The 26,039-nt window shown below is 35.6% G+C and overlaps 1 protein-coding gene across 1 annotated transcript in view; it reads right to left on the reverse strand.

The window, feature by feature from the left end:
* Positions 1-26,039, reverse strand: part of CTTNBP2 (cortactin binding protein 2) — a 76,580-nt gene that overhangs the window by 7,137 nt on the left and 43,404 nt on the right. The window contains 14 exon segments of the mRNA XM_030959299.1: positions 1,114-1,299; positions 1,529-1,734; positions 5,154-5,332; positions 7,698-7,885; positions 8,162-8,314; positions 10,090-10,189; positions 10,272-10,358; positions 11,467-11,546; positions 11,985-12,080; positions 13,424-13,690; positions 16,112-16,229; positions 19,337-19,591; positions 20,632-20,782; positions 23,208-23,307. Coding sequence (XP_030815159.1) covers positions 1,114-1,299; positions 1,529-1,734; positions 5,154-5,332; positions 7,698-7,885; positions 8,162-8,314; positions 10,090-10,189; positions 10,272-10,358; positions 11,467-11,546; positions 11,985-12,080; positions 13,424-13,690; positions 16,112-16,229; positions 19,337-19,591; positions 20,632-20,782; positions 23,208-23,307 — 2,166 coding nt within the window.

Genomic DNA, 26,039 nt, shown 5'->3' on the forward strand with positions numbered 1-26,039 from the left:
AAATGTATGTGTGTGTGTGTGTGTGTCTGCGTCTGTGTGTATGTGTGTACGTGTGTGTAAGCCTTCTTTCTCTTCCTAAATCTTCCTTCTGAAGTAGTTACCTTTATTTTCAGAAAGCAAGTCCTTTGGTTTTATTCCCCTTGAAGTTTTTCTGTTTGATATTGTATTTAGTTACAGTAATACCAAGTTTTCCTTCTAGAAATATGTCTCCTTTAGAAGAATTATGTTGCTTCTGAATATATCTATATATCATTATATACTATCTATCATTACCTCCAATAATGTGTCTCTAATAATCCATACATTATCTGTGTAATAAAACTGCTTATTATATGACTTATGATCTTGAGGTGAAAAGAATTTTCAAAAGCATCAGCACTAATATACCTTCCACATTTATACAGATGCACAGACTCACTTATATAAAGCCCTATTTATCAAGCAACATACTGAAGATGATTGAAAACCTTACAGTATCTGTGACTTCACACAATTATTTACATTTATTTTTTGCAATTGAAGTGAAAATCAATTCAAAATCTTCAATTTACACCCGAAGATCTTTCTTCCACTGCAGGGCTTCTAGATTATTCTACTCAATTTTTCTAGTAAGACCGAAAAAGGGATGCATGATCTGGGGAGCAATGTATTAATTTATTTCTACCTGGATTCACTCGGTAGTAATTATCGTAGTGAAGTTTTAAAGGAAGTGTAAGGAAACTCAAAGAAGTATGTATGCTGTAAATTTGGAGCAAATCTAAGGAGTACCAACAAAGTAATGAAACTTTATCTCATCTGGTATTGGAGAAGAGACTGATTCAGTGTCATTCCATACAGTCAGAGGTGGAACCACTGCTTATAATTGCACCATCTGAGCCAATGCCTGCCTCATTATCGGACAACAGAAAGGGCATTAGAACAACCAATCTTACTTAGGACACCTCACAGTCACAAAGAAGTAATTTTGGGGGGGAAAAAAATAAACTGTGTTTTACTGGTGAACATAAATATAAGCGTCATTTAATTGAAAAATTTTAATTCATGATGTAGGAGAAACGCTTGATTTGCATCTACACACAACTTTCAGAACTGAAAATGAAAAGCTTTATTTACCTTCAGTATTTGTCTCCTGCTTATTCCATGACTGGGAGGACAAATGGCCTGACTTTTTGCGAGGACTTGTGCTCACTTTTCTCCAAGAAGCATTCTCACCTTTTTTCTTACTGCAATTTTTGTAGCTTGAAGCCACAGATAAAGGAAAATTTCCTCCCTTAAAATCTGCTATATAATTATCTAGCTCTGAAACAGAAGTAAAACAGTGTTAAGAAGAACTGATTGTTGCAAATGGTTCTTCTTGGAATACATTATACAACTACTTAGTTTAATGACAGTAAATACTTTTAACCCCATCACCTCCCTTCAGAACTAGAGCTATGTTTTGTGGAAGTTTTAAAATTGGAAGGAAGCAGTAAAAAGCCCCAGTTCAGCAACGCACAACTACTTAGCTTTCAGACAGTTTCACTCTTACCTGGTCTGGGTAGAGGACAGCCATGCAAAACAGCTTTATTTAGCAAGATACTGAGAGCAGCTTTAACAACAGCCTGTTGCCCTTGGCTAGGACTTTTTTTGGCTATTGCTTGTCCTGGTACAGATGGTCTTTTCACAGAGGCTCTGGAGAGTATTGCTTCTTGTACTCTGGGAGCTATCACAGCATTCCATAGCTTGGACATCCACCTGTGGTACAAAACCAATCCTTTAACTTCAAAGGCAATTATCAAAACCTGCGATTTTATACTTTGGTAACATATCAGATTTTGCATTTTAAAGAAGCATCCCATTTCAGAGAGGGACTGATTTTATTTAAGGAAGGGTTTACTTGTTGTTTTATATTAAACTATTTGATCTAAATTTCTTTAGCTTGCCTTGACAAACTTACCACAAACTTAATGCTTTTTCCTCCTTCAGATAATATAAAACATCCTTTTCATTTAAAGGCTAAAAAAATGTCCCAGAAAGATGCATGTTCATATATATACAATTTTTTTTTAAGTGCATGGAGAAATTTCCATGCTTGCAGGTGTTAATTCCTAGCCTATTTGCTGCCAGGATGGAAAAAAAGGAGGTATTCACTTATGGTTGTACCCCTCCCAGTGTTCTTCCATTTCCAAACTTGTCCAGTTTACAAGACATTTCTATTCATACAGCTGCCTTGCTTTTACTCCTCTTTTGTTTATTTGATCTATGGTGAACTGTGTTTCCAGGATGCTGTGGATATTCCAGATTGTCTGGTTTAGAGACTGGGTCTGATTTTTTAATTCAAAATTTGATTAAAGGGTCTTCTGGGACTTTTGCTTTTCTAAGAGAGAAGCATTATGTTGCATTAGCAAAGAAGTGAAAAATTTTTGTTAGAGAAAAATAAATGCTAGTTCTCATAACTTAGGAGTTCTCTGGGGATACAGGCTAGAAATTTCAGACTTAGGGCTCAGCTCAAATCTACAACTGACACTGAGACAATCTTTTTAGATCAACTCCAACTCTTCTTGTTTATTCTTATATCTTCTTACAGGAGGAGGATACTAAGATTGAGTCAGATGGTTTACATTTAAGGTCTGTAAGAAATTATAGACTATCATGCTGTGTTCATCTTTGCAGAAATTCATTCAGAAAACACAAAGGCTAAAATGTCTGTTTGACTTAAATGGATGGTTTTGCTGGATACATTGATACACTGAAGCCATCCCATTACCTAAAATACTATGATGACTTTTTGTTTTGTTTTTTTTTTTCCATTTTTTAAAAGTTAGAATGCATGAGCTATTTGAAAGACATATTTTTGACAGTTGTGAAGCATAAGATTGAGCTTTTATGATATATAAATGCTCAAAGTGATTTTATAAGCTTGATAAAGTTACATTACTTAGAAAAATAATTAGTACATTTGTTAAAATATTATGTAAAATGTGCATTGCAGATATCCTTGAAGGACCTTGAAGCTTCCTTAGCATAATGTTGTAGATATTATTCCATATAGTTACAGTCTGTTTCTGCTAGCTAAGCTACCAAAATAAACAATTGCTTGTAATTTAGTCATAAAGAACTCTCTCTTTTCAATTTCTGCCTATGTAAGCTTTCAACATTTTGCAATACTGCCAGTATAAATGGTCAGGAATAAACATTGCAAAGATAAAATTAATTGAGGCCATTGTAATCTAATTAACAATGGATGGGCATGCTCTCTAAATAAAATTCCAACCTTGTATTTAAATTCAATTTTAATTTTTGCTCATCTTGATCAAGTCCCCATTCTTTGATATAGCTGATATTTAGCAAACGTATAACACACCCCTGCCCCTCTAAAAGGGCTGCAAAGTGAAAGTCATTCCTGTTGGAACATCATCTTCAGTTCCCTAAACCTAAACTAAGAAAAAATGTAGTTAAAATTTTCTTCATTTATTCACTCTACTCACCAAAATAGGTGAAGCTACATGGCACACGCAGCAGGGAACAATTGCCTGTCACACGCTCTCTCTGCCTGCCCTGCTGCTGCTTCTTCCTCCTGTCTCATGCTAACACTGAGCCCAGAGGGAACCCAATTTGTAGAAAGCTGTCTGCTGTCCTAATGAATTGGACTGACTCAGAGAAGCTTTACTAAATGCAAAAAGCATCAGAATAGCACAGTGGAGAGGAGGGGCAAGAGGAAAGGAGTGGTTAATTATACTGAAATAACAGCAATCAGTGAGCTGCTAATTAAAAGCTATTTATTACATGTCCACATTGTTAGCCATCATGCTGCTAAACTAAAAGTGTCCAGTAAGAGCTCATTGGAGCTATGCTTTTTAATTGTTTATTAGTGGACAAAAACTACATTAAAAAGAGAAGTCAGATGGCATATGACTACAATAAAGGACATTTTACGGCTGTACTCAAAATAAAGCATTGTGAAACCAGTCACAGTTACATTGAGAAGAAATCCAGACTCAGAAATTTAAGATATCCAAAGAATAGTTTTTCTGTCCTCTATTAATTCCACTGCAATAAATAAATAAATTATTAAAACATTTCAGAGGACATGATTCACGAGGAAGATGGGAGATAGATGCATGGTATACTTTATTCTTTATTTCCCAGCACCCATAAAATTTCAAGTCAATCTTACGTCCACATTTAGACTTTGATAATTACTCTGAAGATTAGTATCTAACCTGTACTTTTTGAGAATAAAAAGGAAAACAAACAAGCAAAATGTATCAAGATCTGCGGACAGAACATAAAATGAGACAGCCTCTGCACATGCTAAGCAAAGGACCCTCCCTCATGTGTTAAGCAGAGGCTCCTGCAAAAAGGGTCAGCAGAAAGTAGTACAAGAGAAACAGGTCAGAGAAGGGGTGACCTGACTGGTGAGAAAAGTTATGTCACATCTCCAGAAATCAATGTTATATTTCAGTTCTGAGTAAGTTTGAATCTTAATTAGAGGCTTATTACCTTTCTGATACAGCCAAACAACATCTTAGTGTGAAATTAATATAATTTAAAATTCTGTAATTATTTCTTTTATCATTTGCTAGCATTTGGAGTTGGAATGTGATCAGATGTTCATGCAATTGTAGGCGAGAAAAGCCAAAATTTCCATTACTTTTTAATATTTTTAATGTTATTGGCCCACTAGCCATATGTGTAACTAAACTTCTATACTAAACTAACTAAACTTATTGACCAGCACTGAACCCACTGTACCACACTGCCCTACTTACTAAGATAATGTATCTCTAAACTGTATGTATATATGTCTTAAAATTATACCATGTATTTAAAAGAGTGAGAAATCATTCTTGAAACTTCCTTTATATACAACTTCAAAAGGAGAGTCTACCAACTTTTCTTGAATCTTTTAACCTCTGTGTCAGAAAATAAATGGAAGATCACAAGACTGACTTTGGTGCAGTATTAGACACCCATTTCCCACTTGTGTCCTTCAGAATTGCTCTTCCAGTAATTAAACAGCCAACAGAAGTTTAAACCTTTCAGCAATTTAAATTAAAATGGTTTTTTAAGGTTCCTGAGTCAGCAGGGTTTTGGGAGAAATACAACTACTACATTTGTGATAAGTATCTAGTTGGCAGTGAACAGCATCAAACAGGAAACAAAAATCTTACTTGACTGTTGCTTGGCTGTGCCCTGGAACAACAGGACAGGAGAAGAAATGCTTTGGCCCCATAAGTGCTTCAGGTGCTCCTAGACGAGATAAGCAAGAGTTCAGCTGGTGCCAAACAGCAAGAATCCAGTCTATGATCTTGCACACAGGATCACATGGAGGAGGCACTTTGCCTCTGAACTGCAGGGAGAAAAGATGTTTGACATGGCATAAGACCAGAACTGCAAACACTTTCCTTGAAACTCCAGGAAGGCTTGGTGCTATTTTTATTGCATGTGTTGCTATTAAAAGATCAGGAACAGTCAAGAACAAGTCAAACCTTTTTGTAGAATATATTGACATCTTGCTGTATTAAAACTTATTTTCCCAACTACACTTCAACAGATATATCCTTATCAATAAACTGACATGCCTTTCTTGTGGGAAACTAAGGCAGAAATTTTGGTAGCAGTGCTTTTCTACAATGTTTAAGATTAGGATTACAAGAGATATGTACCATATACAATGCAATGTATATGATGCAAATAAGGCATTATTAAAAAATGCCCAATTGCACTGAACAGGAATATCTGATCCAGACATATGCCCAGTGGATTTCCACATTGATTTTAGATCTAGTAGCAGTGAAGAAAAGATGTCTTCCTCTAAGACTTGTGTTTTCAGTCTGCCTTGTTAAGGGCAAATTATTTAGTACCAGAAAAATCTCCTGTTTCCTCTGACTTCAAATTACAGTCTTCATCATCCTAATCCTAGGATTATCCTCTGTAACAGCTTAAATTAAAGGAAGCATTAAAAGATCCACCAGGGATAGTAACTGACAGCACTGAAGCCAGAGCATCTTGCTAGAGTCTATAGGTGAACTTAAAGTAGAAACACATTAAAACTGTTCCCATACAACCTAATGGTTCAAACTAACAGCAAAAAAGACCTTTTCAGCTGAACACATGAACAAGGTATCATAGTACAGCATAAACAAGGTATCATAGTAAAGAGCAATGATCTTTGAAATAGTCCATGGTTCTAACAATAGATGTGTTTCTACTTTGCTTTAGAGTTTTAGAACAGATTAATCCTTCTTCTATTTTTGACTTTGCAATCCACTATTTTAACTCCTGTACCAACTGGCATTTGAGTTTACATATGGCACATGTATGTATTTCAAAAAATGTGCTACCACACTGGGCATTTCAATATTTAATTAGGGAAGATCCAGGAAGACACATGGCTTTTTTCTCCAAATAGCCACCATCTGCATATATGCTTGAGAGAAATTAAACTTCATGAGATTACTACCCAAATTCTGTTCAACTTCAGTCAGAGGTAGGAGCCTCTTACATAGTCAAATTCTAACCTATTAGACTAAGGATTTCTTTCAAGCCCCCCCAAAAATAGCTTGAAAATGACATCTGTTATTTGGTGCTGCAAGTTCTTCTAGCCAAACCAGTTTGGCAGAGTAAGCCTGATGCAGCCTTTGACTATGAACAAGTTATAACTTTAAAAATATAATCTAAAAAAAGTAGTCTATTAAGAGTTTCATAGATTTCCCATGGTTCTTTTTTTTCTATTCTGTATTTTGGTTCTAAATTTCCTCATTATCCTAGCTGAAATGTTCAAATACCACACATTTCCTCTGCAGGATCTCTTTGAATCAGTAAGCCTTTATATAGATGAGAACTGTGGCAAAGGGTACAGGAGATGACATCCCCAAAGATAACCAAGTCACATCCAGCTGAACACTCAAAACTGACAGTAGGTCTGTTGTCCCATAACAGAACTCTTTATTACTGGCAGTTTTTTCTATTCCTAGAACAATCTCCCTTTTAAAGCCTGTTCAAAACTGCTGCCAAGATGATTTTCCTTTGCAGCTGTTTTGATTAAACTCCTTCTGCCAATGTCTAACAGTGCCTGATTGTTGGTAATAGCTGCTATCACACAAATGGTATTCCAAATAACTTCTGAAAGTCCACTGGTCCTCTTTTACCTACATCTTTATTTTCATTTCCCATTTTTGTTTATTTATTAATTTAAAAGAGACTTCCCATCTTTAATTTATTTTGAACTTTTGTTCCAGCTTCAGCAGATCTATTAGCTCAAGACAACTTTTCTAATTATATAATTTGCTCCTCTTTTGATCTGAGAATCATAGAAAATATTTTTCTGCTTAAAACTTAGACAAAACACATCTCTGACTATCTTATTTTAGATATTGAGAATAAATTCTTTGAAGAAGAGACCATGTATGGTTGTTGAACTGAGTTTTACTATAATTCTCAGAAGAATGAAAGAAGATGTTGAAAAAAATTACTGAAGGATGTTTCATGCAGTTGACAGGCAACCAACCAACTGTTCATGCCAATTAGCCATGACCATACACCTTTCTGTGAGACCAAGCACATTTCCACATACACAGCCTGCATCTTCCCAGAATTAAATGCTTTTTTCCTGAAACAACTTAAGTTATCTGCTCTGCTTTTGGCATTACCATCATCCATATTTCACAGACCTGGTGATGAACATAACTGCTGAAGCTGATCTGAGTTCTTACCTTGTTTATTACTTTCCTCCTTAAAATCCTCTGAAGCAAGCCTCGCATTGGCTCCCCATCCCAACGAAGCTGAACCCAGCGGAAATGCTGCTGAACCAGCAGGTCAGAGCCATGAAGATGGCACTTTGCAATAGTCCCCAGTAAAAAGCAGTTCTCATGAAAGTAAAAAGCACCAGAAACTCCATTTGCTAAAAAGGAACCATAAAACACATAACTGAAATACTCAAAGCCTTGACATGATTTCATATAGAAGCAAGAAGCAGTGACATAATTAGAAAGGAAAAACAACCCACAAACCACCATAAATTAGCTAAAAAATATGGTATCTTCGTTAAGGACAACTGTTTACAATAAAATATAAAAACTGAACAAATTACATTTTTCTCCGGTTCCCTTTTTGGCATATATTACAATAAAACTGTACTGTAGTAAAAACATCTCTGCAAACAAAATTCTTTAAATACCTCTTTGAATAGTGCAGGGATTTTCTGAACTCCGATTCTCAAGAGGTGCTAGAAAATCTCCGAGTAATTCAGATAAAGAAGCTCTCTCCAGATTTTCTAAAATCAGAATTGTTGTCTTGTTTACAGGAGGCTGTTTCACTGGGATCAGACAAGCTGAAATACAAAAATCCCATTAATGCATACTTAGGAAAATTTACTTCTATTTATATATACAGAATTTACTGCTACTAGTGCAACGAAAGATTTTTAAATTTTTTTCCTTTTAAACTTGTTTACAGGTCAGACAGACTGGATAATAAGTTTAAAATTGAAAGCATAAAATCAAACAATAGAAAGAATATCATACTATATATTAGGAAAAAACTTGAAAACTATGATTAAAATAAATTCCTGAAATGTCTATAATAGGATCTTCATAGATAGGCAAGATTTCAGTACACTGAATATAAATACAACAGAAAAGATAGCAAAGACATCTTCAAACATTTCTATCATTTGCTGTACTACAGCTTAAACTTTTAACATGTACTCTTTATATCATGTAGTGATAAAAGGTTTAAGAATAGTCCACGTTTGTAAGAAACTTTATCATTCTATGAGATAGTAGCAAATGTCTATAAGTAGGCAATCTTCTCTTCAAAACTTCCTTCAATATCTTTAAGAATAACTCAAATAATCAGGGCTAGTATGAGGCAAACCTAGTATCACCTGAACCTAATAGGCATTAAAATGACATCTCTGTATTTTTTAACATTTTAAATATTTTCCTTCGATTTTCCTGATTTTAACACCTTATTGCTTAAAAAAGACAGCTTTGCAAGTGTTCTTGAAACACGAAATCCCAGGTGAATGCTTCTGTAACAGAGACATAAATATGAACACTTATCTTGACAATATTGTGCCCTGCATTGTTTCACAACCTTTTGAAGGTGGTACTAACAAAGGTCATTAAAGAAATTGACTTGTAATAAGGCAAAACTTACAGCAACTGATTGTATCTGATCATTGCTATTTAGTTGGGGTTTCCTGACTGTTACTGCCCTCTTTTACTAAGAGGCTACAGCTTGAAAGGAGGGAGGACAGGTACCCTCTCTGTGTCTGATGGATTCATTTAGAGAAGAAATGCTCTCTTAGGAAAGGAGATGTAGCAGAACAGTGGGAAAAGGAGCTGGCAGAAAAATGAGAGACACAATCAGAAGCAGCATGCTGAACTGCAAAACCAGACTATTAAAAAGAGTGTCTTGCTGACACAGAATAAAGCATCCAAAAGAAGCAGCTTTCCTAAGAGACAGTGGCCAGTAAACAAACCAAACTACGAGTGACATTCTTGCCTCCAGGCTGAACACCAAAGCCTGGCTGACTTCTGACTAAATGGTCTCTTCTCTCCCACCAATACCATGGCACTGAAAGTGACATGTGGGAATAATCACCAGCACAAGCTATCCTGGGAACTGTGACCAGGATTTCCTTGGAGGAAAAAACTGCTGCAGACTGAAGTTACACCAGGCACTACAAGAACAAACAGAAGAGAGCACTGCACAGCACTGTATAACCTGACAGGATGGCTCTGCTTCTGTTCATGAGCACACACAGTACACCTTTAGTTCTGATTCAGATCTGAACCAGAGCCATCAACTTTTAAAGGATCACAAACAAAGGGAAAAAAGAATGAGATAGAAATTAATATTTAAAACGACTGGTTTTACTTAAATGGCATGAACTTTTGAAAGAGCTCCTTATTGGGACCTCTGTTGTGCTCAGCTCTCCCTCAGTTTAGACTCACACAATTGGCCCCAAGCACCTGAAAAACTGGGTTCCATTAAAACATGCCATCCACTATGCAAAATGGTTTTACATATGTCTTTACTTTGCACCATTAAAAGTTGTCCTACAAATCACCAAAACAAGTCTTTCTGAAATAACCTTACCATTACTGATGAACAGTTCAGCAAGTTGCTCCTTGGAGAAACCAGCATCCACTTCCACTTTAACAATCTCACACGTAGATCCTGCAGCCTCTTGCTTTTGCTGTGTTGAAAATTTAAATATTTGGTGAAATAGTGAAAACTCTGTTTATGGACTAATTCACTTGATATGTTTGTGCAAATACCTTCATGCAGGCCGCTATCTGATATGCTATATAATCTTGCAAACTTCCTTCTGGACCATGGAAAATGACATTACGGTATTGTTCAACCTGAAGACAGATAAATATAAACATTTATTTAAAAAATAAATTATTCTTGGAATTCAGATTTGGATTTTTTTTTTAACCTAGATGACAAAATCAGCACCTAAAAGACAAAATTGTTTGATTTGCACTACTGGAATTGATAATCCTCACTATACTAATTTCAAAGTAGACATTATTTGCATACAACATCTTCAAAATATATTGATACATTTATATTCTAATGTGTAAAACTACATAGCAAGGTATTTCGTTACAACAGACTTTAAAACTTAAAACAGTCATCTGGAAGAATAAATTTAGTAATCACAAATATTTTCTTGATCTTGAATTAAAATATATACATTAGAAAGATGCCAGAATCATCAGTTTAAGTCACTACTAAGTTAAGGATTAAGACTGAGGACTTTATTTGCAGTAGAAATGGGTTCATGTTATCAGTATGGTAGAACAATTTTTTTTAATCTAACTCTGTTTTACCTCTAAAATGTCAGTAAGGGAATATACTCACATCTCTGCAATCTCTCAGCAATATGGCTGAATACAGCAGAAACCTGTGGCATGTTCTCCTGACAACATAAAATACTACCCAAAGACACAGCAGAAATTAAGCTGGTTCTAAACTAATTCTGATTTGACGCAATGTTAAAAGAAATTATCTGTGAAAGTTAGCTCATATTATTCAATTATCCTTACGTTTTGTGGTATTAAATAAGGTGTGTTACAGGAGATTTCTACATAACCTAGTAATAAAATTCAGATCTCAAATAATTGCTTATGTGAATGTTATTCTAATTTACTTTCTCTTCCAAAAGTGGAATAAAATAAATTTGGAAAGCAATTAAGATATCAGAGCGCTTTTAATATATTTGTAAGCAATTCAGTTAATCAGATAGCACCTATTTAAAGAAGAAAGTTAGTGCCTTCACAAGACTAAAGTTAAGGGTAAATTTAGGGGGAACTTTATTTTAGAACAGTTTTCATCCCATTTCATTTTTTTACAAGTCTTGATGCTCTTTCACAGAGCAAAAAAACCCCCAACTTTAGTCAACACTATTACAGAAGTATTTTGACAAACAAGTAGCATGCAGAGAGAAGCAAGCTTATTACTGACCAGGCGGAGATAATTCTGAAGTGTCTGAAGATGGATCATGGATGCATAAGTCACACTGTTTAAACAGCCTTCTTGAGGTCCTTAAAATGAGATACACAAATAACTTTGGTAAATTTCTCATGTTTACATGCATGTAGGACTGATACATAAGATTTTCATGCAGTATTCTACAGTTACCTTTTATAATTAGAGGCTACACAAATTGAAATGCTGAGTAAATGAAAGACATTAATCTAGCACCACAGATTCATGGGTATCCATGACATAAGCAATATATATACTACTATACAGCTGAAAAAGGCAGTAAGACTTTTATGTGCAGCATATTTTCTGGCACAGACATACCAGAAAAATGTTGTAGACACTTTAAAATCTAGTTAAACAATGAAACAGATATGATGCCTCTGAGAATCAAGCAACAATGAAGAACAACACCAGTAGCAAATGACTCTCAAATTATGTAATTCATATGGAGTGCCTTAACATTCAAAACTGAAAAATTATTACTTGAAAATTACCAAACAAAAACACTGTGATATGCTCAGCTCTATTGTTCTTCAAAAAGTCCCATGGTGGCTGGGAAAAAATCTGACCTGTTGACCATGTAATGTTTCCTGTTAAAAAAAAATAAGAGAGAGATATTTCTTGTATGTATATAAAGTGTCCTACACTCAAGCATATTTGCTTGCTTACGAAGATTATATGCATACACTGACAAATTTGACAAACAAACCAATCCCATGTATGAGATGCACTAAATCATGCTATTATTTGATATACAACCGGAGTTACTAGCGTCTTCTTCCAGTTGAGACACAAGTTAAACAGCTAGCCTGTCTTTTTATCTTTACATGTAAAATAGAATAATTTGCCCAGTCTAATGTGACCAGGGTTCAGTTTTGCTGATGGAAGGTGAATGAAGGAAGGAGATTTAAGATGAAGTACATGGATTTTCAGAAACCTACACAACCGTTTCTAAGACCACCACATTTTGGCCAATTTTGCATAATTTTAAAGATTTCTCTTTTGTACCTTGCTAAGTGAAGTTATGTAAAACAGTAGTTCTGTTTACCTATGCTGGTGATTTACCGTTGGTATTTACTGTATATTCTGGATGTACTGTAAAAAAGCAATGCAGGCTTTGAATTGTTTTTGTAGAACCACAGAATATCCTGAGTTGAAAGGGACTCACAAGGATCATCAAAGGCAAACTCCCGGCTCTGCTCAGGACATCCCAAGAATCACATGTACCTGAGAGCATTGTTCAAATGCTTCTTAACTCTGTCAGGCTGGTGCTGTGACCACTTCCCAGGGGAGCCTGTTCCAGTACCCAAACACCCTCTGGGTGAAGAACCTTTTTCTAATATCCAACCTAAACCTCCCTGACAGAGCTTCAGGCCATTCTCTCAAGTCCTGTCACTGGTCACTACAGAGAAGAAATCAGTATCTGCCCTTCCTCTTCCCCTCATGAGGAAGCTATAACTGCAATGAGGTCTCCCCTCAGTCTCCTCTTCTCCAGCCTGAACAGACCAAGTGACCTCAGCCACTTCTCACACAGCTTCTCCTCAAGGCCTTTCACCATACTCACGTCTCCTTTGGACACTTCCTAATTGCTTTTTCTTATATTGTGGCATCCAAAACTGCACATAGCACTCAGGGTGAGAACTTAGTTTCACCTGACATATGGATTTCTCCTCTGGAGTACTAAAAGTACTAAAAGACTAATTAACATAGGGCCTCGTGATCTCCAAGATCATATTAAAGCACATAATTAATTGTTCCATACACAGAGCTAAAAGTAAGGAATGCTTTCATGACAGGACTGTTCAAAGTTTCGTATCTAGTATTAGTCTTTCTTAGTCTACGCTTTAAAAGATGCAATAATTCAAAGATATTTTATTCACAAATTCAAGAACACCCCCAAGTTTGCTTTTATCATTAACACCAATATTGATACCTAGTTTAACAGAAAGTATACTGCTTGCACCGAGGCCAATGTTGGATTCTGCAGCACTGTTAAATGACAGATCTTCCAGGCTCCTCCATCCATCAGATGTGATTGCTTGGAAATGGTTTGTCACTGCCTGACTCACTGCTTTTGAAAAATCATCCCATGACGTCTGCTTGCGGATATTTAAAGCACATATTGTATCAAATTCCTCTGCACCGCAATGGACTGGTTCAATGCCACTGACTGAAATCCTTACAGGTACATTAAGAGCATCTGTTGAAAAACAAAATATCAACTATGAGAAAAACTGTAAAACTCAAAATAATCCCATTATTATCAACCAATAACATCCATTATTACAAAGGAAAGCTACAAGATAACTCCTGCTACAAAGAAGCAAATGGTAAAGAATGGCACAGATTGCCACCACAAAATCAGAGCAGTAATGAAAATACCAAGGAATCTATAATTTTTACAAAAAACAGTTCAGTATTATTATGCTTAAATAACAGGAAACAAAAAATTTACTTAATCTTATATTTCCTCTTTAGAGACTAATTACTTATAAATTAAGACAGATGGTAGGCAATGTCTTAATTTTTCAGTTCATTGTGTTTATGCACATTTTTTCTTATTAATGTAGGAAATAATTTTCTGGCACTAGTGCACAAGTGGAAAACACAGCTAAGCCAAACATCTTTAAATAAAAAGCTAAGAGCTAAGACAGAAAATGCACTTGAAAGGGTATATTTGATTTGCTATAGAGTAAATTGACAAAATGTTAGAAAAGGAAATTTACAGTCACATTCCAGAAACTATGAAGTATTTTAAATCTTGCTCTTTGGAATACAACTCAACAGAAGCAGCAGTCTCTGAGGATCATTTGGATGACTAAAAATTAACTAAAACTATCTTCTAATTTTCATGTTGAACAATTAAATTAAAATTAAAATTATATTTTAAAAAGTACACCATAAAAAACAACGCATATGAGATTATTATGAAGTCTTGCAACATAATCTTCTTTTGCCTTTTGTGTCCAGAAGCCAGATCTTCAGTTGATATAAACCAATGAAGTATTCCTGATGTCAGAAGAGCTCTGATTTAAACCCACTAGCCTACTAATGGGAAAAGATTACCATCAGGCATCCTTCAGATGTGGAATTGTGAGAAATGCATCAAAGGCTTGCCCTTCTGATGGCAGGACCTCAGGGAAATGAGCACAGACTGTAAGGAGTACAGAGGGTCCTCCACAAGGAAACAGGCCCCTATGACAGAGGTACAGAATATGCCTAAACTTTAATGCATGTGACCTGTAAGGCACGGCTGGCAATCCTGGCCCCAGTCTTTCACATCTGTCAGAGCACAGATCCTCCTGTCCTACAGTGGAAACCTTCCTGCAGTGTGAGGAAGGTAGAGGATGGTACACAGACACCTTACCAGGTGATGTAAAAATGTATTTTTTATTAAGTCAGGGCACATTTTTGCCCCAAAAATGCAGTCTTGGCTCAAGGTATAAAGAAAAAGAGAAGGGGAGGCCAAAGGTTCTGACCTGACAAAAGCTGTTGGATTCATGCGAAGCATGACCAGAGACACAGGGCACTAAGACTGATGGAAATAATAGAAGCATTAATTTAACAGGCTGCAGATTCAGCCATCAGGAATTTGTTTCAGTCTGATAAAGATGACTATGGAGGAGTGCCTATTAGAAAGTGAGCTGTATTCCCCTCTGAACCTGCAGTAAAATGGTAAGATCTGGGATTTAAAATAGCTGAAGAGGAAAATCAGAAGCAGTAGACAGAAAACTTCCTCAATTTGTTGATAACCAGTGAACTTAACCACCCACATCCCTATATTCCAGAAGACAAACAAAAAAGGAGTGAAAAAATAGAGAGCATACAAATCTACAAATGCCATAATTTTAACCATGCAGAGAAATTTAGATATCTTTCTCTGTATCTATAGATACAGATATATATATATTTATACAATTATATAAAAACCACAAAACTAGTGAGAGGATGAATTAAGTTCTGTCTCAAGAAATGCACAGATGAGCCTGCTCTACTGAGTTTTGAGAAAACTTACAAAGAAGGAAGAAGATGACAGGTTTCAACAGAAGAGCAATCTTACAGAAGTTACTGATGCTGGTAAAAAAAATGTTCTTTGATGTTGTCTCTAAGACATATTTGAAGAATCAAACAAATAAGCCCTTCACCAATAAGTGACAAAATAAACTATGCTCTAAAAAGAGATTCAGATATGACCAGATGATCGTCTTAGCCTGAGGGAATTTGACAGCTACCCACCACTAAGTGACTATTTCTGCCAGAATTTGAAGAAAAGATAAGAGGAGGGCAATAGCTTTTGAAAAAGTAATTACTAATATTAAATTCAGAAATTTTAAGAGAATATGGACATTTGCAAATGTACAGTATGTATCATCTTTTTGAATGGTTTAGAAACAAAGACATGAGGAATTTAATAACCTCCAACAAAATTTTATCATATGCTTTTGCAAAATCTGGAGACTAGAAACTTGCTAGAGTAAAAGTAACTTAATATTGTGTTGCCAAAGTAACTTAATATTGTGGTGCCAAAAAAGTGACAACTACTCTTTTCATATTTCTCATTCTTACCCCACAAGTTCTTGATTAAAAACATTTTTATGTAGCGCTGATAGCATTTACTTACTTAAGTTTTCTAGGAGATGTTTGCAATCATCAGTAGCAACATCATGCAATGTTCGATTACACTTATCTTTTCTCTCAGCCTCTAGTCCACCATGGCTACAAAGGATTTCTAGACAGTTCTGCAAAGGTAGGAACTGTATTATTTACTTGTCCATTTGCTGCACTAAAGCATTCTACCAACATGTTGTTAGATTCCTAATTAAAATTCTTACACATGCATTTCCAAAGACAATCAGCTACAGAGTTTCTATATATAAAAGGATGTTTTCTCACACAGTTGAAAGCCAGGAGTAAAAATATTTTATAGCAGACTTTAAAGTCTCAAATAATGACTATAAAAAAGCAGAACACAGAGAGCCAGGGTTCTACAGTCTCTAAGCATCAAGTGTTGATTAGCTGAATTAAGAAATTCTTACATCTGGCCACGAGTTTAGGTAATGATAAGGAGACAGAAACCCAGCTATCATCCTGGTTTGAACATCTTGGCCTCAATATTCAAACAATGCTAAATAAGCAATTCTAAAGCTTAATACAGACTATTAAATGAATATATTTAGGTAACAATCCATAAAATCAGTTTTCACTTTGTAATTCACCAAGCAGGAGTTTCCATCATGACTGACACCTGAGTGGAACACAAAAAAGAAATCATTTTCAATCACCTTGCAAGCCTCTTCTTTAGCAGAATTTCTGCAAGCAGAAACCTGAAATTCTGCAAGCATCGTAAAATGCAGTGATATAAAAATGTATTTTTATTAAGTCAGAGCACAAACATCTTGTGGATGACAACATGATGCACTCTAAAAATGTCATATGCTCAACAAAAGGGAAAATCACTGAAATTAGAAACAAGCTATTAGCATATAAATTTGGATTGGTAGAATCATTCTGTAACATGAAAAAATATTCACTATATAGATCCTCCCAAATATGTGTGGGATAAAAGAGTTCTCATAAAACCACAGTCAAATTGATTGATCAACAATCAGAAAAAGCATCAAGTCCTTGTTTCTTATGACCATCATTCTGCAATAATACAGGCGGCCACCATGAATACAGGCGGTCACCACTTTTTCATCTCAAATATGCTTTTAAAGACACATATTGAAAAAAAAGAAACCAGTGAAAATTATACTAGTTAATACTGTATTGATAATGTTTGGGGTTAAGCATAGCAGAGAAACCAAACCCTAAAAACACAGAGAAGCAGCTATTGAGTATTTTAAAGGTGGAATAGTGGCTAGTTGCAGGTCGACATAGTGTTACCTATTTTGTAGCTGTTCTACAGAAACTTTTGTCAGTGTATCTGACACTCTCAGACCTTTCATAAATATAGCACTCATTCAAGGTATATCTGCCTGTGAGGTGAAATTTTACCAGGCTGTAGTTATAGCACCTATAAGTACTTTTAAAAAATGTTTAGCTTAGTAAGCTTGCCAGAAGGATATCAAACAGAAAAAAGCACACATTTTCTTGACAGGTTAATTTGTTAACACTATCTCTCAAATAGAAGCAATGAATAGCAGAACAGCAGAAGGCTGAGGACTGAACTATGAGGCTGAAAATGGGAAGTAAAGCAGGAAGACGTGGGGACAGAACAAAGAAATCAAGCTTATTTCCTTAGTAAAATGAGGATTTTTGTTGTCTCTGCTGCCTATGAAATAATAGCTAAGATGTCCTAGCAGAATTAATCTGTAAAGAATGGCCCCTACCTATCTCAAAACAAGAGGATGCAAGTGTCAGCGCTGCTTAAATGCAGCTATCATGCACTGGAATGAATGACATGCAGTGTACATAATGGATTAGAGAACAAAGTCAAAGTGTTAACAGCACTTGGAGATGGCTATTAAGCTTTTTTAGCTTTTAAATATCCCAAACATATCTCAAATCAATAAATGCATCAATTCAAATACTATTTTACAGTCTCTGCAACATCAAAACCAGGAATCTGATTGCCAGCTGTGTATCACCTTCACCACCTAAGAGACTCCCCTCAACACCAAATGGAGATCTTATTAAGCAGTTGACTCGGAATGTGCTTAGAAACTCAAACCCTGGAGTTATTAATGAAAGACATACGTGAAGACTTCCAGTGTCAGACCTTTCAGAGAGCTCACTAGTCAAAGCAGTTTTAGTCAGAAAATGAAACCTAAATTCAAAGTTCCTGAGGATTATATTATTGCAGAAAGAGCCAACATAGTGCACATTATTTAGGTATTTGCAGACTACAGCAAGTATCTTAAACTCCACCTAAATTTGTATGAGTAGAAACTGGAATGAGAATCTGCATCTGCCTAACAGACACTGGTAATGGAGCACTGACTCTTTGTAATGCAAAATGCTGAGTAAGCAGTGGCTGTCCCTAAAAAAACTTGTAACCTTAACTGAATCTTAAATCTGTGTCTATTTTGAGCATATTTATTTTGAATGTAAATTTATCAGGGAAAAAAGCAAACATAATGATGGTATTGAACTAGGCATGTAAACACAAGCTGATTTTTGAAGTCTTGGACTGTATTTTCTTAAAATTCACTCTTCTGTATTCAGCATCCTCTGTTTTCTTCCTGGGTAAAAAATTTTACAGTGAGATCTGTCTGACAACTACCATATAAAAAGAAGTCCTTTGAATGGTCAGTGTTAGAAGTGTACAGCTTCAGATGTCAAGAAGTGATATTAAATTTCCAGAAATCCTCCTGTTTGTCACCAGTAGGACCTGTCAGGTCATCCTCCATGTCATCAGTTATCCCAACCTCACAAAAATGTTTCATCGCCTGCTAAAAAGACTGCCCAAAATAACAAATCAAACAAGTCTGCACAAATCTAGTTCTCAAATTTCTTCTTCACCCCTCCTTCACAGAGGAAAAATTGTTCCTAGTGAAATTATGTCAATCTAATATCTATAAGCACATGACATCCAATGAATTGGCATTCAGGGTGGGATTCATCTCACCTTAACTTTGAAAATATCAAGTAATGATGTTTCCTCTTTTTACTAATGTCCCATAAGAGGTAGAGATTTAAATACGATAATTCACTCCATTTGACACCCAGCTTCTGGGACAAATTGTCCTCTGGAGGTCTATCTCTGTCACTGTTAAATCAAGTTGGCCTATAAACTACATAACAAACTTAGACTTGACATCTAAGTTGTAATTCTTCAAAGATAAAAGAAAAGTATTTATTTTGCCTAAATTCTAGTTTCTGTAACTTGTTCACACAGACTAACCTTAAAGCCTTTTGATGCTGCTATATGGGCAGCAGTCCAACCCTCTTTGTCAGCATGGTTGATGAGATCTGCAGAAACAACAGGCTTTACTCTACTGCTATAGTCATCTTCTCTCTTCTCCAAATCAAAGTAGTCTAAATTAGACTCTGCATCCATCAAACAGTTCCCATAGTTCGGCTCTCCATAGTACATAAGGAGCTTGAGACTTTCAACATTACCAGAATCTACTGCTGCATGAATTGGTGACCAGCCATCCTAAAAAAGAAACCACAATAAAAAAGCACTCTGCCACCAAACACACAGAAAATTGTTTGCAGACTTATATCAGCAAAGAATCTGAATGGAAGGCTCTGTCTGGAAATTAAGAAGACAAGCAAGAATGACATAATAATCCTTTGGGAAAACAGAGTTGCTTGTATGTGTTTTGGATGAAAGAGAGGGAAGAAAATGTAGAAGAAAAAGAATTTTACAGCTTTTTCCAAGGACAGTCCAACAGATAAAATCTTCAAAATTTTTAGAAGAGTCTAAGTGATACAGGGCTTACATACTGTTAGTAAACTGCTTGTTTCCTGTGCATCAAACAAAAATGATTCCTACTATCAATATTGTTTCATGCTGCATTAATCCATTTATGAGTCAGTTTCACAGTTTTGACATCACAACTTTCTCTCATTCCAAGTCAAATATATTTACTTTCCAGTTGCAAAATGAATGAATGATAAAAGATTTAGTGTAATATTTACAGGAGGAAGAGAATGTTCTGTGAAGCTACTACTCTTTGTGCAGTCTATAACCCACATTTATTGTCATTAGAATCTACTGACATCACAATCATAAAAAAAGTTTAGAAAAGCACCTGAAAAAGGCAATTATGTAGGCACTAATTTGAGACAGTCCTCCTTCCTTTCTCCTCTAGATTTGACTTTTTTTTGGCCATATTCTGCCATTTGTGATATATAAGACTCTACAATACTGGCAAGAAAGTTTTGGGGTGTTGTCTCTTCAAGGACAACAATAAAGCACGCTAATGTAAAAAGTGGAAGTATTTTACAAAACCAGTGCTGGAGAAAAGTTGCAGCCAATTGCCAATGGAATCTGAAATATGTAGAATGGTATGAAAGTCACATAATTTAGGAGATTTTAGACAATCTACAGTTAAAAAAACCTAGAAAGTATTATGAAAATAACAAAATACTAATTTCAAATTATATGGTTTATTTCAGATTTAAAGAAAAGTTTAAATAAATATTTTAATGTCAATATTCAGTACTATACAAGGTACTGTTTTAACTTACACTGGTTTTTATTGTTCGATCTGCTCCACCTTCCAACAATAGTTTAATACAATCGTTATTTCCATTTTTACAGGCCAGGTACAAAGGCGTCTGTCCTCTTTCAGCAGCATGGTTAATATCAGCCTGATACATAATTAATAATTCTGCACATCTACAGCAAACAATAAAGCAATAAAATTGTCTTATGTTAGACATGCAACGCCTCTTTAAAACTTAAGACATTTAAATATTTTAAATAAAGTATTAATTTTACAGATACAGATCTACCTGTGAGCAACCCATATATACAAGTATAAAGGATGATTTTGTACATAGGTATAAAAACAGACTACTTCAAACATGTAAATCTTAAACTACTGTAGCTGCATTTAAAAATTGTGAATGTAAACCACTCAATTTCACAAGACTGATAAAAACTTGATGACAGCTGCTTAAGAAAAACATTCAGCTGAGCAAAAAAAGAGAAACATTTCTGATTACTGATATTTAAAATAGAATTGAAAAGGGAAAAAATGAAATGAAGGACTAGGATTAGCTTTACCAGCAAAATGGATACTCATCTAGGGAAGTAAGCTGGTGGGAGCAGCAAAACAGCTACGGCAGTACCTACCATTCAGCAGGTACCTGAATGGAGGCTACTCTGCAAGGATGGCTTGGGTGTATTGCTAGCAGCTACTGGGTTATGGAGGATGGAAGATTAGATGGAGTGCTGAAGAGCAATTCACTTGCAGTTGGCATTCAGATCCAAGCTCCTGTATATCCTCACAACCCTGTAGCAGTAGGTCCATTTTTTTCCCAGTTCTTGTGCCAGAGTTGGCTACTTTTCCCTTCCCCAGCCTAGATTTTCAAAAACACTTAATACCTTGCAAAAATCTTAATGCCAGTCAATTCACTCTGAAGTTCAAACAAGCACCATTAACAAAGATAAGTTCCGAGCTCTCCAGCTCAATATTTATCAGTCCATAAAAATAGAAAGCATATCAACAATAAAGCCTCAAAGCAGTTAGTGCAATGCTGCATAACTACTAAGAGACCATACTGTAACACAATGTACTGTGACAAAATATTTAAACCAATGCAAAGTATATATATAAGTAAGAATATAAGAATGTAAGTAACTATATCCTAAAAAATCACAAATATTTAAGAAAATTGTTTTGATATGTTTCTATCCAGTTAGAAAATCAGTTAAGTTCAAGGTCAAATGCACAATTTTAGAGAAGAGTAAAACAGATATCATTGATATGAATTACTTATCTATGTTTTCCAAAAATTCTCAACTGAACAAAAAAAAATCAAATAAAACTAATTATCTGCCTTAACAAATGTTAGGCATACATACTAACCATACAGTCACAAAGTCACCTTAAGAAAGGCTCCAGAGAGCAATTCAAGATTTGAGTTTTAAGTCTGCTAGGTTAGAAATATCTGGTTTGATACTTTACATTATATTTGGTGAATCTCGAAAAGCTACATCGACTTTCCACCTCAGGTTCAGGGTCATCGTGGCCTGGACCACATGGGAAATGATTCTGGAAGATTCTCCTAAAATTAGTTACTGGACCAGCCTCAAAAAACTAGAATTTTTTTTCTGACTACATAACTAGGGTTAGAACAACAGTATTGTCTTGGCTCAGGAACAAGGTTAATGAAGATGTCACAGGGGACTGGTTATCAAGTCTATGACAGACACCTACTGTGCAACTGAGAGCAGTTTAGTGCTGTCACTAACCCCACATTAGGAATCAGACAATACTGTTGCCCCAAATTCCACCTATTACAGATTTTTTTTTTGTGCCTGAACTCTGAGGAGACCAACAAATCAAACAGCCTGAACCATTTGCAGTCTTTCCGACATTTTTGGCTAGCCCTGTCATTCCATGCTCAATTTTACAATTCAACTCATGTTCAGTATCTTAAAAAGTAAATGCAAAAAATGTGTTTAGGGATGTCATATTACATAAGCAAGTCTAAGATAAAAAGAATATAAAATCTGCAATAGCACAACACAGCCGATGATACATAGCAAAGTATTCAGAGAAATAAACAGCTTCCTATTTAAATGAAGTGTTAAGATATTTATTTTAGTGAGAGAATATGAATACAAAAAAATTAAAGCTTTAAAAAACCTTGTTTTGTTGTGTAAGGCATTTGATTATATATCACTCAGGAGAAAACTCAGATGTTCATTTGCCTCTGAATATGATAGTTTTCTATGCCTGAAAAAAATCAGTGCAAAACTAATTTCCTTCTTCCTTTCTCTGTTAATCCTATACTATGGCTATAACTCAAAGATAATTAAGAAATTCAGTGGTATGATGCCCTGCACCACACTGTAATTGCTAAGAATACATTTGCAGCAACCTTAAGAGCTGAAATTAGAAAGAAAACAAATAGAAAATATTAAAATCAGAATGGCATAAGAATATGAATTTAAGTAGCTGCTTTCAATAAATTATAGTTAAGTACATTTATACATAAGAATGCAACAATAATGTAATGAAAACCTATATAATGTAAAGATAATATAAAATTGAGTAACAGCTGACACGCAAAATCTTAAAGGCTTCACTTACTTGACATGTCCCTGAGCAACTGCTGAACACAAGGGTGTAAAGCCATTTTTATCAGCAGCGTCAACTTGTGCTTCTGCAGCCAGCAGCAATCTCACACAATCTATAAATGGAGCAGAACCATGGAATGAATCAACAAGATCAGCGTTAAAACTGTCAGAGGCTAAAGTCTGCTCAAGGGGCAACAATCAGCCAGTCTTTTGGACTGCACATCACACCTTAGGGGACTGAAATAAAAGCTCAAGAAGAAGGTTGCAGGAGAGAGATGAGAATTGCCTCCCATGGGCATGACCACCCTTCTGCAAAAAGGGCTTGGGTTGGGTTCTGCTGGGATTCAAACACGTGCCCACTGCAGGCAACTCCCACAGCATTAGCTATTCTACCTCCCAAGTGGGGAATCTGACTTATCCAGGAGTGCCTAAGGGCATCACTGCCTACTGGCAGTAGTGACAAATATAACAGCCACAGGGGAGATGTTCACAAGCCACACAGACCTCAAGCAACACACTGGCCAGTCTTATTTTAGGGCACTGACTTGTGATTGCAATGACAAATAAAATAAGCTGAAAAACTCAAACCTCCCAAAACCATTCCCATTCATGTATTTCCAAAACCACATGCTAAAAATAGTACTAGCCTGATTCCATCATCCCTACAGCTAATTTAAGATAATTAATTACATAGTAATTAGACTGCTTTTCATCCACAAATTGGAATATCATTGGATGCAATTAAGTTTGAAGAAAACAGTTGATCTGCTCCTCATTCTTGAAATTGGCTCCAGACCAAAATAAAACAAGTCTTTTGTAATTGAAACTACTACTTGGAAAATAAGCTCAGCTACAACACCAATTACAAACTCCTGACCTGATTTCTGAGCAAGCTTAATGCATGCTGTTCTGGAACTCAGCAAAATCCTGAAGCCAAGTTTCGTTAGTGAAGTTTAACTCTAGATATCAGAACCAAACACACACTAAGAACAACTTGGATATCAGAAAAATATATTAAGAACTACTTATAGATCTGACTAGTCTACACCATTTTTCAATGTATTTACTCTTGTTACAATTTTTTCAAATACTAATACAGATGTGGAGTTGATTGAATAAATAATTTAAAATTAAGGAACAAGATTCTAAAACACTCTAAGTTATTATTTTGTAAATGAGGATTCTTTAATTTTGAAGTAAGTAATCGGATGTGAAATTGGTTGTAAAGTTGGTAAGTTACCAGGACTTGATCTGTAATTTTCTTTATGTCATAAAGAAGCTCTCTGTTAACTAACTTACCAAGTCCTTCCAATTGTAAGATAGCACCACTTAAAATAAAATTATATTTTCATTCACTTTTTAACACAAAAATACTCTGCTAAGAATGACCTATCTTTTTCTTCTTCTTTCCTTTGTCAATTCTGGTCCTATATTAAATTATTAACTGAAAATACAGATTTCTGGATGTTGAAAAAAATTTCATCTAGAAGTTTCAAGTATTTGGCTAGAATACTCTGCTGTTTATTCATAAAGCATATGTTAGCCATGCAAAAGCCATGAACACACAGAACAAGACTACCTGTCTGGAAAAGCATAGTTAATTCATACTTATTGATCGACAGATCATTCAGGTGGTAGGTGATATCTACATAAATGCCGTTTCTGATGAAGCTTATCTCTGTGAAAATACTGCTTCTGAAAACAGCTTTTTATTCTTAGGGATAAGTGTGACCATGAGGAAATACAGCTACTTGCATAAGGAAGAACATGTGAGCTAGTAAGCTCCATATTACCTGTTCTGGTGGCATATTAAATAAAAGAGCAATTATCTCCAAGATGCCTGGGTCTTCTGGATGGACTTTTTACTGGGATTTGGAGAAGGGTAACTTGGGACAGACCAGGCTCATTCACTCCGGTTCATTCTGGTCTGCCATAAAATAATAAGCAGTGGGGAGAACTGGATGGAAGGGCAGGAATTAACAGACATTGGTGTCACTAAGTTGTAAGTTTTGGTCATAGCAAAAGCAAAACATGGAAGCAAATTAAGATAAACACCTGGAGATTTTACAGCTCTCCACCACAGCTGGGTAGTTAGTTCTTCCAGAGTGATGGCAAACATCATGCAGATACATCCGTGGCTTGACAAAGCTGACTCCATGTAGCTGTATGTCTCTGCACCTCACTCCTTTCTACTTCCCACACCATTCCAGTTTTTTTCTATCAATCAGGGTGCCACAGCCTCCAAATACTCAGAATAGAAGAAAATCAATTACACCGTAAATGCACATGATTAGCACATAGCTGAGTCCAAAGGATATTATTTTCTCCACATCTCTCAGGTTCAGGAACTCTTATTGTTTCATTCTGTTCTTCTCCACATCTTTGTGGTGGAGAATGGTCACAATTTGCAACACCATACAGCTATGCAGATCTATTAGCTAAGAGAACTACTGTTATTAAGCGCAGAGTAGACCTGAAGTAGTTCCTTCTCTGCTAATGGTAAAGCAAGGCAGACTGACAAAACAACCTGTTCAGCTATCGAGTCTAGTGGTTAAATCATGAAATTAACAGTTTCCTCATGTCCATTAAAATACAAAGAAACTGTGTATTTTTAGAGTGAATTTCTCTCTCTCAGACCTACAGAATTAGGGACAGTGTGTGTTGGAAACAAAGCATCTGCTATTAACTTCATGTGCTGCAAAAAACCTCTGCTGTAGCTCTCAAAAGGCAACTGTTTCCAAACAGGAAAGCTACACATTTTGCAATTAGGATAGATTAGCACAGAATACTTCAGTGCTCTCTTCTTGTGTAACTAAATTTTTTCTACAGAATGGGCTGAGATCAT

The sequence above is a fragment of the Camarhynchus parvulus genome, chromosome 1A, assembly GCF_901933205.1.
Source record: "Camarhynchus parvulus chromosome 1A, STF_HiC, whole genome shotgun sequence".
NCBI lineage: Eukaryota > Metazoa > Chordata > Aves > Passeriformes > Thraupidae > Camarhynchus > Camarhynchus parvulus.